The 14,493-nt window shown below is 39.7% G+C and overlaps 1 protein-coding gene across 3 annotated transcripts in view; it reads right to left on the bottom strand.

Moving 5' to 3' along the window:
• Positions 1-14,493, bottom strand: part of epb41l5 (erythrocyte membrane protein band 4.1 like 5) — a 276,656-nt gene that overhangs the window by 210,498 nt on the left and 51,665 nt on the right. For 2 of the 3 annotated variants that reach the window (XM_048239963.1, XM_048239962.1), the window contains exons 3-5: positions 10,176-10,280; positions 4,911-4,953; positions 3,136-3,214 (exon numbers count right to left, since the gene is read on the bottom strand). In XM_048239963.1, the coding sequence (XP_048095920.1) occupies positions 3,136-3,214; positions 4,911-4,953; positions 10,176-10,280 (227 nt within the window). Of the gene's footprint in view, positions 1-3,135; positions 3,215-4,212; positions 4,234-4,910; positions 4,954-10,175; positions 10,281-14,493 lie in introns of those variants that run through there. The other variant, XM_048239965.1, reaches the window with a different exon arrangement.

Genomic DNA, 14,493 nt, shown 5'->3' with positions numbered 1-14,493 from the left:
TGTAGCGCACGCATTCTCAGACCTGTCACCTGCCACTCATCGTAAGGGAGGTGTTTGGAATAATTCCCGCGTTACAATCATCAACCAATCAAGGTGGTCACTTCAGTCAAGCTCGTGCATGATTAATAACGTCATCCATAGCAACGAAGACTCACGCACTCAGCTCCAGAATCTGTTCAGGAGTTGTCATTTTTCCTTACTAAGAGTAGGTCTGAAAGGCTTTGTGAATAACTTAATAAGAGAAACTCCTAGCTAAAATCTTTTATTGCTATTTAGGAGTAGCCAACTCCTAGTGGTAAGATAAAAGGCTTTGTGAATATGGCCCCTGGTGTCTAACCCAATGCAAAGCCCATTTAAATAATGGTTGAATATTAGGCTACTGATGATCATTGTTATTTAAGAACATGCAGTGCGCATAGGGCACCAAAAACATCTTGCTTGTAAAAAATCATCATACCGCACATTGTAGCGGGTCTGTTATTTAACATACTTACTGTAGGCCACGCAAATCACAGGCCTTTATTTTGGGCAAGCCTGCATTCGAGGCAGGCCTTCTGTTGAAGAATTTTATATAAAGCCTGCGCCAACAGTAGCCTAATCCTCCTGCCCTCGATACCACAGCTGTGGATAGTGTGGAATGCAAGTAATAACACAATCCAATGTGTGTCTCAATTGTCTCCCGCTGACCACCTCACACATTTCTCTAGATTTTGCAACGACCTTACATGACACAATGCCATAAAATGCCAGTTTTTAGGACACATAATAATGTTTGTAATGATACCAGTTAGGCCTATGTTCAACAGTAACATAAGTGTAATGAGCTATTCATTGTCGAAGGTGCATGGTGAAGTGAAATTCTTACTTTGGAAAACAAACATTTGCCGATATCATTGGATAGGCCTACTTGTTTATTTTTTACGTAGCCTACAATGGCCAGTTCAGACAAAGCCGAAATTACTCATTTTGAAACATTTGTAAATCTCAGAGAGTAGGCTACTGCACCCCACAGTGATGGGCCTAGTGGTCTTACGCGTTCAGTGTGGGGTATAAACAAGCTGAGAATTTAGCGGTGTCACGTCTGCCTGTCACAGATGTGGGGAGCTGAAGCTTGGGATACAGTTACTACAGTAACAGTATTTTATTTTACTTCTTATGGAATATATTTGTTTTTTTTTCACTTTTATAAAGGCTTTGTTTGAATGCTGTTGGAACAAATAGTAGTTGATTATAAAGGCAACTTTCTGTTGCAATATTCTGTGTGTTCTGGACTGCAGGTAACTGAAGCCAGTGGTTCTCAAACTTTTTCTTTCATTCCCCACTTTGATCAAGGAGGCATTGACTGATGATAGTGGAGATAACGTGTTATCCCGAGGCCTTTGCAAGTCAGCATCTCCGACGGTAGTCTACCCTATGAAAAATGTAAGTTTTCGATGTCCCAAACGGCCCAAATTCTGTGGCGCAGTGCGTTAAGGGCGGCTGATGCCAGCCACCGTTACGCAGCAGTTATCAGTCCCCTGTCCAAGAGTTCGAATCTGGGTTAAGCCCATATTTTGAGAAATGCTGAATAGACCACAACCAATTTCAATTCTTCAACACGGTCACCATTAGACTAGAGGGGAGAAAGAATGGGAAAAGATCTGGGCACAGTTCTTCCAGAGCTTCGTGCCTAGTAATAAGCGTTGGGTCGAGATGTTTGTGTGAATGAAACAAAGCGTATAGTGTGACATGCGTAAACCAATGGTGTAGAGATGACGCCACAGGGTTTTATTTAAGAGAGCCTACGTTTGTATGTAGGCAATTTATATTCACAATACTTAGGCCTACTAAAATAAATAGTATTTTATTTGTATTGGTTGTTTAGAGTAAAAAAAAAATAAATAAAAAAAATCGGTCGGTCTTAACGCAAGTTTACAACCGGCAAGTCGGTCGGACTAAAAGGGGAAAAAAATAAATATTTGAGTCGGTTCTAAATTGACAGGGTCGGTCGGCAAACAAAAATATTTTTAAGGATGGCCTGGCAGTCTTTTTTTGCGCGTCTGCAGAAGTCAGCCAAATATGAATGTAATTCTGCGGCATAAAGCAGATGTATTTGTTTATTGTACAGAAAAATAAAAATGACATGGCTGGGATTCCTCTTGGCAACAATTATGTTTAATGGTAGCCTCCTTATTTTTCAGAAGGGGCAGCAGGCAGAGCGATGTACAGTGGCAGAGCGACGCACAGTGGCTGAAAGTGGTACTAAAGCTTCACGCAGCTTCACGCCTCGTAATGCGCGACTGAAGTGGTCATTTGAAAGCGATGCCCACTGTATGTATGAAATGCGCTATATAAATAAACTTGACTTGACCTGACTTCTCCCATTCCGTAGGCTAATGTTATGCATAGGCTATCCAATTTCATTTACCTTGCTCCCAATTCTTTCTTCTTGTAATCCCTGTTCTAAACCAAGCTTTGCACTGGAAAGATTGCTAGTTTCGATGTTGGTATTACTATTTGAATTAACTTAGTTCTATTGACCATTCATGAATCAAGATTCACTTGCTCTGTGTGTTCACAGGGCCACGCCATCTTGAATCACGTATGACATAAAAACAGTCAATCTGCTCTGTGTGTTCACAGGGCCACGCCATCTTGAATCACTTATGACATAAAAACAGCCAATCACAAGGAAAAACTTTCTACTCTTTGAATTTCAATTGGCTATATTGCAGTGAGGCTTGTGAAAAGCATATTTTGTTTTGTAGAGGTATATTTTGTCATCAACCACAACGCCGCCATTCTTGGAGGAGCAATATTTAAATGGTTCATCATCAAAGGGTTAATCAAATGTATGACAATCCAAATAAGACCACAACCCAAACAAGACTGGGTATTCTACAAATAAGAGTCCCTGTTTCACTCAACAATAATCTATCATTTCCATTTGGAGCAAATATTAATATTTAAATCAGGATGGTGACCTAAAGCCACAATAATGAAAAAACAAAAGTCTTCACTTGAATCATCTGAAACACCTAGTATGAAATTATAATCCATCAATGCACACCAAAAAGACACAATTCTCCAAAACAAAACCTAATCCTAATATAATTAAGTAAAATGATGAAATGCGAAAAAAAATGGGTGACTCACCGGGTTAATTCTTCGTGAAGGTTGTTAGGCTCTGAGGAGTAGAACTTCACTCTCATGTGCAAACAGTAAGGTGGTCCAACTACGACAATGAATAACAGGCAAAGACTGGCAAACAGGCAAAGTTGCAACTGCAGAGATATCACAGCCGTACAAAATATTATACCCACTTCGGGTGCGTTCAGACTTGGCTTCTTTTTCTGACAAGTTGTGCAGTCTTTTTTACTACATGGATTAACAAAATAACAGCCTGGTTGGATGTTAAACGGTATTTAAAACTTTAATTGCTTGAAAGAGCAGAAGAAATTCTACTTTTCTTAAAAAACTATTTAGATGTGCAGCAATATTGACATTTCAAAGGCTACTGTAATCTCGTTTGACGCATTCCATTTAAAGGTATTTCTCAACACTGCAATTGCAAGTTAAGCTGGCTCTGGCCACTTATCACCTTTTATCACACCTTCCCACTGGCAGTCCTCTTGTGCAATACTGCGCATGCTCTACCATATTTTGTCAGGGATACATTGCTGCCAAACTCACATGGGCGACAAACTCTCATTCAAAGTTAACCTCCGTCAGGTTTCTCTAGACCAGGGGTCGACAATCCAACCCCCTCTCTCTACGGTATACTGTAACAATATATAGTACCACTGATTACTTACATTGACATTAACCATTTTGATTTTCAGTAATACTAACCCACTCTACATCTCTCTTTCTTCCCCCTTACTGTACCTCACTTGTGAGGTATATCACCACCAGTCATCAACCATCTGTGTGTTGGCCCTCCTCTCACCCATCTCACCTGAAGTCCCATCCTCGACTGCCCTATTACTGTCCCCCTATCTGGATTACTGGCCCGTCTGCCGACCCACCACATGCCCCTTGACAACTCCCTTCCCCTGGACAATTCCAACGCTGGACTATTTGAACTTTGTCACTAAATCAGGATTAATGAATTATCATACCGGATACGTATTCATCCCACCTCTTGTAACTTTCAGCTCAAGTGCTTTTAACACCATGTCTTATTCTCTACACATGACTATCATACAGTATGCATTGCTCATGTATACAGACCTTACTGTCCTGTACTGACCCTAGGCAGATGGGTCAGGCCCTTGAGTCGTGGATCGGCTCGAGGTTTCTTCCTATATGAATCTCCAATTCTAGGGAATTTTTCCTCGCCCCTGTTACCCATGGGCCTCTCTCTTTCTTATCTTTTCTTCCTTTTTTCTCTGATTGCCTACATTCTGTAAAGCGCCATGATGCATGTGTAATGTTTTGGCGCTCTATAAGCACAATAAATTGAAATTTAAAAAAATAAAATAAAAAGACATGTTTCAACTAGGCTAGGCTTGTCAAATAAAATGCATCCCATGGTACATCATGGCGCATCTTTACCAAACTTTGCGGAGGCTTGAGTGGTCTTTTCCCGCGCTAACAATGGTTTCAAAAACGTTTGGGTCAAAAAATGGCTCTTTTGAAAGTAAAGGTTGCCAACCCCTAGTCGTGATGTTAAATACATGTAAAACACTATAAATGACTCCGCTGATTTCTGCTATATTGCGCTGTGGGATGTGCAAATATTGGTACAAATTAGTGCCCTTAGTAGGGGGACAGTTGAAGTGTATAATACATTAGAATTGGCATCTGGAATGGAAATGGCAACATCTTTTAAATCTGCAGCATTTAAAGTAATCATCAACATCACATACAGTGGTTACACGTTTAATAAAAATACATTTTATCCAGTGAGTACATGAAAATTTACTTACTTTTTACTTGTTTTTTAATGCCCTTTGTGACATCCAGCCAGTGCTGAAATGGGGGAAAATGCATTTACAAAAATGGAATGGATCCCAAAAATCTAGTTGGTATATAGAAACACTTGCCTAGCGCTCTCTTGTAAGATCATTTTGACTTAATTTAATAAGTGTTTGACTCATTTTAAGGTGTCCTATCAAGACAAGTTTGCTTGTTTGTAAGACAAATTTGCTTAACGCACTGATAGCCAAATTTGCTTTCACAATATAATAGTTAAAATATTGGTTAATCAATTAGTTTTAAATTTTGGTTATTGTTCTGTTGTGCTGGCCGAGTCGCGTGTGTCCATTGCGCGAGAAAGGGAGAGGGAGCGAGAGAGAGTGGGGTAAGGAGAGGGGGTTTACTTCTATACTGTTTGGTTAAGTTGAACACATAGTCTACAATGACGATCTATTTTTGGACAACGTAGGCTACCGGAAAGTAAAGCGGGAGATGTGTGTTGCTTATGCGGCCGGGTAAGCTCCAAAGCACTGCGTGAAACACTAGAAAGGCTGTGTTGCGGTTCTGCCTTTTCACACTGCGACACTTTTCGTGGATAGGAGTATTGCGATTTCAGTTTTGAATCCCATATATTTACAGCCCTATCTTAAACTTAAATAGTTTCAGCTTTAGGCCATGTTTACATGTAGCAGGGTATACTGAAAAACTGATATTTTCCCCTCCTTCGTTTTTAAAAATAATTCCGTTCACACCAATGATAAAAACAGCTGGAGAAGGGTGTCCCGAACACGTTGAGCAAACAGGTGGCCAATCAGATATTTCAAATTAATGAGGGAACATCACCTCACAATGCAAAAAACACTGTTTACCTGCTAACGTGAAACCAGAGTTTTCTCAAATCTCCGCTTTGGCCGGAGTTTTCAGAAATAATCGTTTTCAGTGATAAAACCTCTGTTTTCGTGTAAATGAAAGGCCAAACTGCATGAAAATATATGCGTTTTTCCTACATGTTAACAGGGTCTTAGTACAGTGGGTCCCAGTTAAGTTTGGACGGGTTCCTTCATGAATCACGCACCCAATTTTCTCAGCAGAAATGGCACAAACTGCAGTTGACACAAACAACCACAAGGTGTCACTTGGGAGTTCTGCCACTACTATTTTTGATGCGACTTGACTTAACTGCTTCCATGACTCAGTGAGCCATTACCAAACATATGATAATACAATACCGTGAGTTTATAGATATTATACCCTATTTGTCACGGTTACTTATAGATTTGATAGTGTAACGATAAGCGCATGAGACTTTCAGCGGAGGCACGGGAACTTAAATTGATCACGGTAGTTTAAGCCTACACTTAAACAGACAAAACATTCTAATATGAAAATGTAGATGCAATTGTTGTAAAATGGTGCAGCTCCTTTAAGAATGCTCCAAAAAAATATATCAAAGCACCTTTTGCATTTGAATGTAGCACGAATTTTTTTTTAAACAGCTGGACAAATGATTTAGCTAATTGATTATAGCCTGCACACCAGCAATTGTTGAACATTTACCTGTACAAGACAGTAGCCCAGCCTAACAAGCATGTTGCATGTTGTAGGCCTACTGTAGAAATTTCACTTAAATTGCAACCGCAACATGCATGCTTGCCGACGTTCAAACGACAACGAAAAAGATATCAAAGCAAGAGGGTTGAGTCTGAATGACACGGAGTTCAGACTCATATTGCTCCTCATAACCATCTATTAAAAAAAAGTGTTTTTTATTTTCTTTTTGAGCACGTGCGAATCCCAGGACATAACGCACTGGACCTTATAATAGTCTCGAGATATAATTCCAAAGGGGGCAGATATAGGGGCCTACTGCACTTAAAACCTAAAAAGATTTAACAAAGCTTCCCGAAATTTGAAATTGCGATAAGTGACTGGCATCGGGTGAAGCTTTTCGAAGTTGAACAGGCTATTAAAAACTATTTGCGCACCTCAATGTCACAGGAGAGACTGGGCTCTCCCTTCTATGAATTGAAAAAGACGTTATGCTACCTGCAAACTTTCATTGCTAAGTTTGCGGCAAAGCAAGAAAATGTTTTTTCAGAGTCAGGATATGGCGAGTCAGTGTCATTTATTTGTCCAATGCCTACAGACCAGTTTCCATAGTGCACATCTTATCAACAGTTTGAATGTCGTGTGTGTTTCTGCTCATTGACAAATAGCGTTCAGCACAATGATTCATGCCCAATTAATTTCCCCTGTTAGGAGGAATAGTGTTCGCCTTTCAGTGTCATTTATTTGTCCAGTGCCTACAGACCAGTTTCCATAGTGCACATCTTATCAACAGTTTGAATGTCGTGTGTGTTTCTGCTCATTGACAAATAGCGTTCAGCACAATGATTCATGCCCAATTAATTTCCCCTGTTAGGAGGAATAGTGTTCGCCTTTGTTACACTATTTGGTTTCGTGATGTAGCCTATGATAAACACCATACAGTATGGCCAAATATGTGACTCAGCTAATGTTATAGGCTATACAATTTCCCCTCTTAAAGACAAGCTGGTGTAGCTTTTAGACTAGGCTACTAAAATGCACCGACGGTAGCCTTGGCTGTGTGTAAAGTAAGCTATCGCATAATTTCATGCACGTAAGTTCATGCATCTGTCAAGTTCGCACAGGGCCTCGCACCATCTGTCAAGTTCGCACAGGGCCTCGCACCCCCTTGCGACGGCCCTGCAGCTCCTCCTAAGACAGCGAGGGAAAAAAAGTTAAAATCTTGCTTGATAAACCCGGGAAAAGTTGACAGGTTTGTTTCGGTCCCGGTGATTATTTGTGAAATTGTGCAAACGACAGCCTCATTTCAAGGAAGGTGTCGTAGCATGCAAGCTCCCAAATTGACCCAGTAGCCTACAGAAGGCCTCAATAAATTGTTGGGACTGGGGAGGGTTGTGCGTTTTTTCCTCAATCACTTTGGAGGGTCATAGAAAAATTTCTTGCTGGCAAAGGAGGGTCACGTCATTTTTGACTAACACTCCCAAAACTCCTCCGGTAGCCCCTTAAATAAATAATGAACAGTCCCTAATTGATTATAGCTGTAGGCCTACACCAGCAATTGTTGAACATTTACCTGTACAGGACATTGACAGTAGCCCAGCCTAACAAGCAGATGTTGCAAAAGACATCAAAAGCAATTAATCAGAAATAAATAATGTAATCTGCATCGCTTTATTTAACAAACTGCAAGCAACAAGGGGTTGAGTTAAACAATAAGCGAAGAGCAGAAACCTATCTGTTAAGGCACTTGATAGGCTATATGGTAACGAGCTGTGTGCGCCTGGAAAGACAATAGAAAATGTTTTCTGAATAGCACAGCGAAGACGTTTTTTCACGTTAAGCCCCCCTCCCCCACCCCCTTCTTTCACAAGCAGTGGGGGAGCGCGGGGCACAAAGTAACACTTTTTGGTAGGCGAAGGAGGGTTCTCCGCACTTCTGTCGTTTGGCGACAATCCAGTGCAACCAGGCCAGGACAGATATTTTAGAGAAGAGGAGAGACGCCGGTGCAGCTCAGATGTCTTCTTAATTTTCTTTATTCTTTAGTAAAAGGTGCAGAACATGATTAAACTTTGACTAACGTTTCGATGTTCGTTAGTCAAAAACATACACATCGAAACGTTAGTCAAAGTTTAATAATGTTCTGCACCTTTTACTAAAGAATAAAGAAAATTAAGAAGACATCTGAGCTGCACCGGTGTCTCTAACACTTTTTGGCTTTGGCTAAATATTTCTAAAATCATTTGAGTTTCACTAGTCACATGTTTTAACAAGGAACACTTGTTATTGAACTAATAACAGACTTGTGTCGAAAATTGACTTTATTTTCCATACGGAGAAATAACATATGCAGAGTCTAACCAAGGTCAATCTTGCCAAAAAAGCCCTCAAACCTGGAAACACATGAGATAAAAGTGCAAAACATCACAAAACTAACTAAACTAACACGCGCATATTTTTGTATTGCAATCATTGTAGCCCATAGTTGTAACAGCGCGTAACAGTCGTTTTACTCCCCGTATGCGCTCATTATAAAGAATGTTTAACGTGTCCCAAAAACAGCTATCAACTAAATCACCAAACGTCTTATAAACAAGTATTGCCAGGAGCAACACCTTGCAAAAAATTATAACAATAGGCCTAGGCCTTTATATGGCTCTGCTCCTGCCTAGATTCGAACTCAGAACTGCCTAAAAGTTGCAGACCTGTTCTGGAAATACACGCATTAACCCACTCGACCGTCAGACAACGCTATCTGCTTCGAGTAGGCCTATTGGGTAGGACTGTAGCCTACACTGGTTGCTGTGGCACAGTCTTGAGTGACCGAATTCGTTTTCCTTTGTCATATGAATGCTGTCATTTTGTTAACATTACTGGTAAGGAGATGCTGTAGGCAAAGGCTATATTTAACCTCGTTAGTGTAGTAAAACAAATCAGAACTATTCACAAGGTTTCTGGGCAGCATATTTATGTTCTGTTAGCAAGCGAACTTCTCATGACTGCCGACAAAGTAGCCTACTGCCAGCTGACGAAGCTCTCATTTTAAAACATTACTGAGAGACAGGCACTGTACAATCAAGACATCTTGCCACTGAATCCAAAAATGTTTAACATTATGTACAAAGCTTATACAGTGGACTAGCATGTTGCAGGGGCTGCTAAAAACACAGAGAAACGCACTGAAAACTCGGCCAATCACAGCCCTTGCTGTCGAATGCTCCGCCCGGTTCGACCGTGGAACGCCACAGCGGACTATGCTGCCCCCAAGCGGCTGTAGTTGTACTTACATTTCACCCAGCTGCGTGAATCACCTTGATGGTGAATGAAGTGTCAATTCTTAACTGGGACCCACTGTAACTCACCTATAACTGTAATCAATAACGATTATAGTGGTAAACTAGCTATACCACCTATAATGGTAAACTAAGCTACTCTATTTTAGGCAACTAAGGCATTTGAGGACATGACCTTGGGCTTTGAGAAACACTGATCAACATTTTCCACCATTTTTTTTTATTTTATCAATCAAACAACTTATCAGTTATTCTGAGAATATGAAATTGATAATGACATTCTTACTTCTCTCAGACACTTGCTCAGTTTGAGCTGACATTTTTCCATTTTTGAAGATAGTAAAAAGAAAATGTGAAGGCATGGTGTTTAGCCATCTGTCAGTCAGATGTTCACTGCCATCAATGTTGGTCATAAATTCAACAATTTCTTGATCTTACCGCCACTTGTGCAGAATCCATGAAACGCAGCCCAAAGTAATCCTTTTCAACAATATCCAGATGATACATGATCTGGTCAAACAACTCCTCCCCTTTAGCTTTTTTCTACCAGGAAAAAAGAAAGAAACACAGTTTAAATAGAAGCGGTATTATTTACCCCCCAATCTGATTCTATGGATTTTATAATCAGAGGAGGCTTGTCCATTAAGGAAATGGATGACCATCCTCTCTACACTTTCAAAGAGAAATTAAATGAATAAAATATACATACATTTAACTGCATCACATTTAACAACAACATAAAAATTGTAGCTCTGAACGCAATCGGTTGCCATAATAGGCTATCCTAAAATCCAGCGATAAAACAAAGCATGAACGTCTGTCTGGCCTATATGTATATCCTCTGATTGTAATGTTTACAGATATCTAGGCGATATTTGTAACATTTATTTTGTAATTGGCCTGTTATAAAATCATGTATTGAACAATTTAAACACATTGTGAACTCCAAAGTTGGAGTTTTCAACGGATTACTCTGGAATGGCTAACTGTACAGGGGAATGCTTTACACCTTTGTGTTCGGTAAGGTCTGCTGTTTATTCTGATATATGGTTTGTCATGTGTTCGAGGGAAATTTCGTAGTATTCCACCAAGATGAATGGGTAGGGAGACGGGCGCAGAAAACATGATTAAATTAAAGTTACTTTTCTCGCGAGCCGTTTACCACAACAACTAACCACCAACATCGTTTAAAAGCTGAGAAAAAGCTCTTTTGTGTGATACATGTGATGTATGTGATGAATAGGCTACTTCGCAAGTAGTTCAGCAAATTTGGGTGGGACAGAAATACCTTTTCAGAGCAAGCAGCTCTGGCCATATCGGCTCTGGCTCACATGATGTACATTGCTTTAAATGCATTATCGCTTCACTACCCAACACACAGTGCGTACAGGATTACGGCTGGTGGGGCCATTGACCAAGGCCACAGTAGCCTGTGAACCTCTGATTTTCGAAGGGGAATCACGGCCAACGCAGGGGGCAACTCTTCTCTTCAATTTCCCTTCCAAATTACTTTTTATTGTCTGAAGACATCGATCACAAGAATCTAACATTCTAAGCAACAGCAAAGCAACTTCACTTGCATTTGTAGGGTACTACAAATGCAAGCTAACCAAAGTGCAGTCAGTTCTCCCGCCATGGTTTTGGAAATCACACACCTGCCACATCTGACGGCCCACGCATAATAAGGCCTACGACTATCACTCTACACGCCCCCTGTTGCACGTCACATTTTAATTTGCTAGCTGATCCTGCCTACTGGCTCCCCAAAATGCCGCATTATGTGAACAGATCAGCAGGCCGGCAAATTTTCACCTCGTTTTCAGACACACGTTGTGGCAAAAAGACCTCTCCTCTTCCCGCAAATTTAGCGTGATCTCTGTGTGAAAAGGCCTATTGTGTTACATGCTCCAAATGTAAAGCACTTTGAGCTGCATTCTGTGTATGAAAGGTGCTATACAAATAATTTTTTTAAAAATCTTAACCGGCCACTAAGCCTCATTAACCGGTTAAAGTTGGTCACCGAAAATTCTATAACTGCCATTTATGATACCAGTGTCCTGTCACGTGTCTTTCTCTGCCCGTGAAACAAGTTATCCCCCCCATTTTAGAATGGTTAGGCTCCCGGCACACAATGTTAGTTCGTGCCCTTTGTATTATACATTTTCCCCAATCATTGTCCACTACTTGTGGAGGAATAAGGGTTTTGTTTTGGGGAGAAAAATAATTGCTTTCCCTGCGCACCCACGCACAGTCACACATTACGCTGCTTGTCGACCTTCCATGCAACGCGGCACCGAGCTCGGGCTATAAAAAGCTCACGTTACAAAGTCACAAACAGAGAACGCTACATTTGGTTGTGTTACAGGAAAGTATATTAACCAACGTCTTAATAAAAAAAAACGTACCGATTGCCAAAAGCCTCTGTAGCGTGCTGCACAAAATCCTTTGCAATAAGTTCCTGTAGTCATGCCATTTAAGTACAGATGAATAATAAAACACAACAAGTAGGCATATGCTAAGTTAGTCTTTCGTGTCTTCGTTTGCCATTACATTGTTACAATTATCATCATGCCATAGTCAGCCACTGTTTTCGGAATGGCTATGTGAGCTTTGCTGCGGCAGAGCCATGGCTCTGTGCTGTGGTTGCGCTTAATAAATTCCGCCGTGGGACGGCTCATGCTCACATTTATAATTTTTAGATATTGAGTGATCATATCGCCCCATACAATACAACAACAATAACACGTGTGTGTGCAGTGTAATAACAGACGCTGGCTTGCATTCGGGAGCTTTAAAAATAGTGGTTTTTTTTGTTTGTTTTTTAACCGGCGGCAGAAAATTTTAACCGGTCAGCGTTGATTCGGTCAACCACCGGTTAAACGGCTACCGGTTAACATCCCTAATACAAATATTTTTTACAACAATTTTAAAACCTATTAACAAAGCTGCGGAGACCAATTTTTAGGAAGGAAAAACTCCTAAGATGGAGGAGTTTCTATGGTTAAGCTCATTTCTCATGCACGAGTTTACTTACAGTGACCACGGTGATTGGCTAATGAGTGACAGGTCTGTGCTAGTGAGAAGGCATGCACTATATGAGTACCGAGAAGGACAAACGATAAATACCGTATTGCTCCGAATATAAGACAAGGGTTTTTTTTTTCAAAATATGTCTGAAAAAGTGGGATCGTCTTATATTCGCGGCCTAGGAAAAAAAGGACGAGATGGCGCCGTATCGATAATTTGTAACGAGCAGCCATCAAACTTCTCAACAGTGTCACGAGCCTGAATGATGGAGGGACCAAGAGATCATCTCCAACAAACTGGTTCAAAAGTAGGTCAAGTTAACCAACAATTGAGAAAGAGCTTTGATGGCAATTTAAATATCATATGATTAATGCAATGGCGAGCCCAGAAAGGCTGTCTTAAAAATGTAAACAGTCATAATCAAAATCCATGGTCCTAAAAGTGGCCACTTCCAACAGATTGATAGGAGAGTGTGAATATGTGACTGAAAAACACAATAACGCAATGCTCATTAGCCTTCCGAACATTAGTCAAACAGCTGAAGGCGAAGATCGCAGGAAATGTCATGTTAATGTTAAATACATCTGAACGCTAGGTGGCAATGTTGTATTACATTTCACTAAATACGGTGGAATTAGTGTGAGCTTCACAAGTAAGGAAGGTGCAAATATTATGTAATTTATCATGGGAAATTATTGGAAATGTTATTTCTTGTTTATTCTAATTGCAAACCACATCCATTCGTAATCACACGTACACTTTTAATACCGGGAAGACTCATTTAGTTTATTTGTTGTTGCCTAGCAACGCTGGGAACAGCCTTCAGAGCAAAGATTCTAGAACAGAGCTTCAGAGAGACACGTTTTGAGTTTGTGGCCAAGTACCTAAAATATTGGTTTCCATGTGTATGTGCTGGATGGTGTGCGTCCTTTATGAAAGTAAGTGTTTTATAGAGTTACAGACATAATGAGTCATGTTGTAGTGGGGTCAAAGACAAAACTGGGTTTTCAAGCCTCCAAAAAATAAAAGTATTCAAGAACTCAGAACTTTTTGTTCTTTCTGGACATTATAGTGTATATTATGTAATTCAAATATTTTCGGAACAAAAAATAGTAGAAAACATAAATTTTTACTCTGATTTCTAGAAAACAACCCCTAAAACGTCATTCAGTGTAATACATTTTAAAATACAAAAAAATCTTGGCAGGCATAAGAATATTTAGAGGTGTTTGATTTATTAAAGCACTATAAGGACTGCATTGCCATTCCAAAATACTAATTAGTTGTAATTTGAAACCTTTACATTCTGCAAATATTATTTCCACCACCAGGTTTTACCCATTTGTCAGGAATAAGTTTTTGCACCAAAGTGAATTCTGTTTAAAAAACAATATTATTTAGTTTAATTGCATATTTTGAATATATGTGGTAATAAACAAAAGTTATTATTTGCATTTTTTTATTTTTTAGATAAATATATGCATTACACTGAATGACCAAGTTATTACTCTGAATGACATCTTATCAAAAAGGTATAATGCAATGCCACTATAAGCATAACTATTGTTGTATTGTTGTAATATCATTAGACTTAACTAGACACAATCCTAAGTAAATGATGCAGCAGAAGATATTGTCAAAGAATAATCATTTTTTATTGAACATTTAAAACTTAACAAATAAAGGATAATTTAAAATGAGATGAACATCAAATAAACATTCTTTAATT

The sequence above is a fragment of the Alosa alosa genome, chromosome 3 (assembly GCF_017589495.1).
Source record: "Alosa alosa isolate M-15738 ecotype Scorff River chromosome 3, AALO_Geno_1.1, whole genome shotgun sequence".
Classification (NCBI taxonomy): domain Eukaryota; kingdom Metazoa; phylum Chordata; class Actinopteri; order Clupeiformes; family Clupeidae; genus Alosa; species Alosa alosa.
Note: the sequence above shows the minus strand (reverse complement) of the source record. Positions and strands in the feature narration are given on the sequence as shown.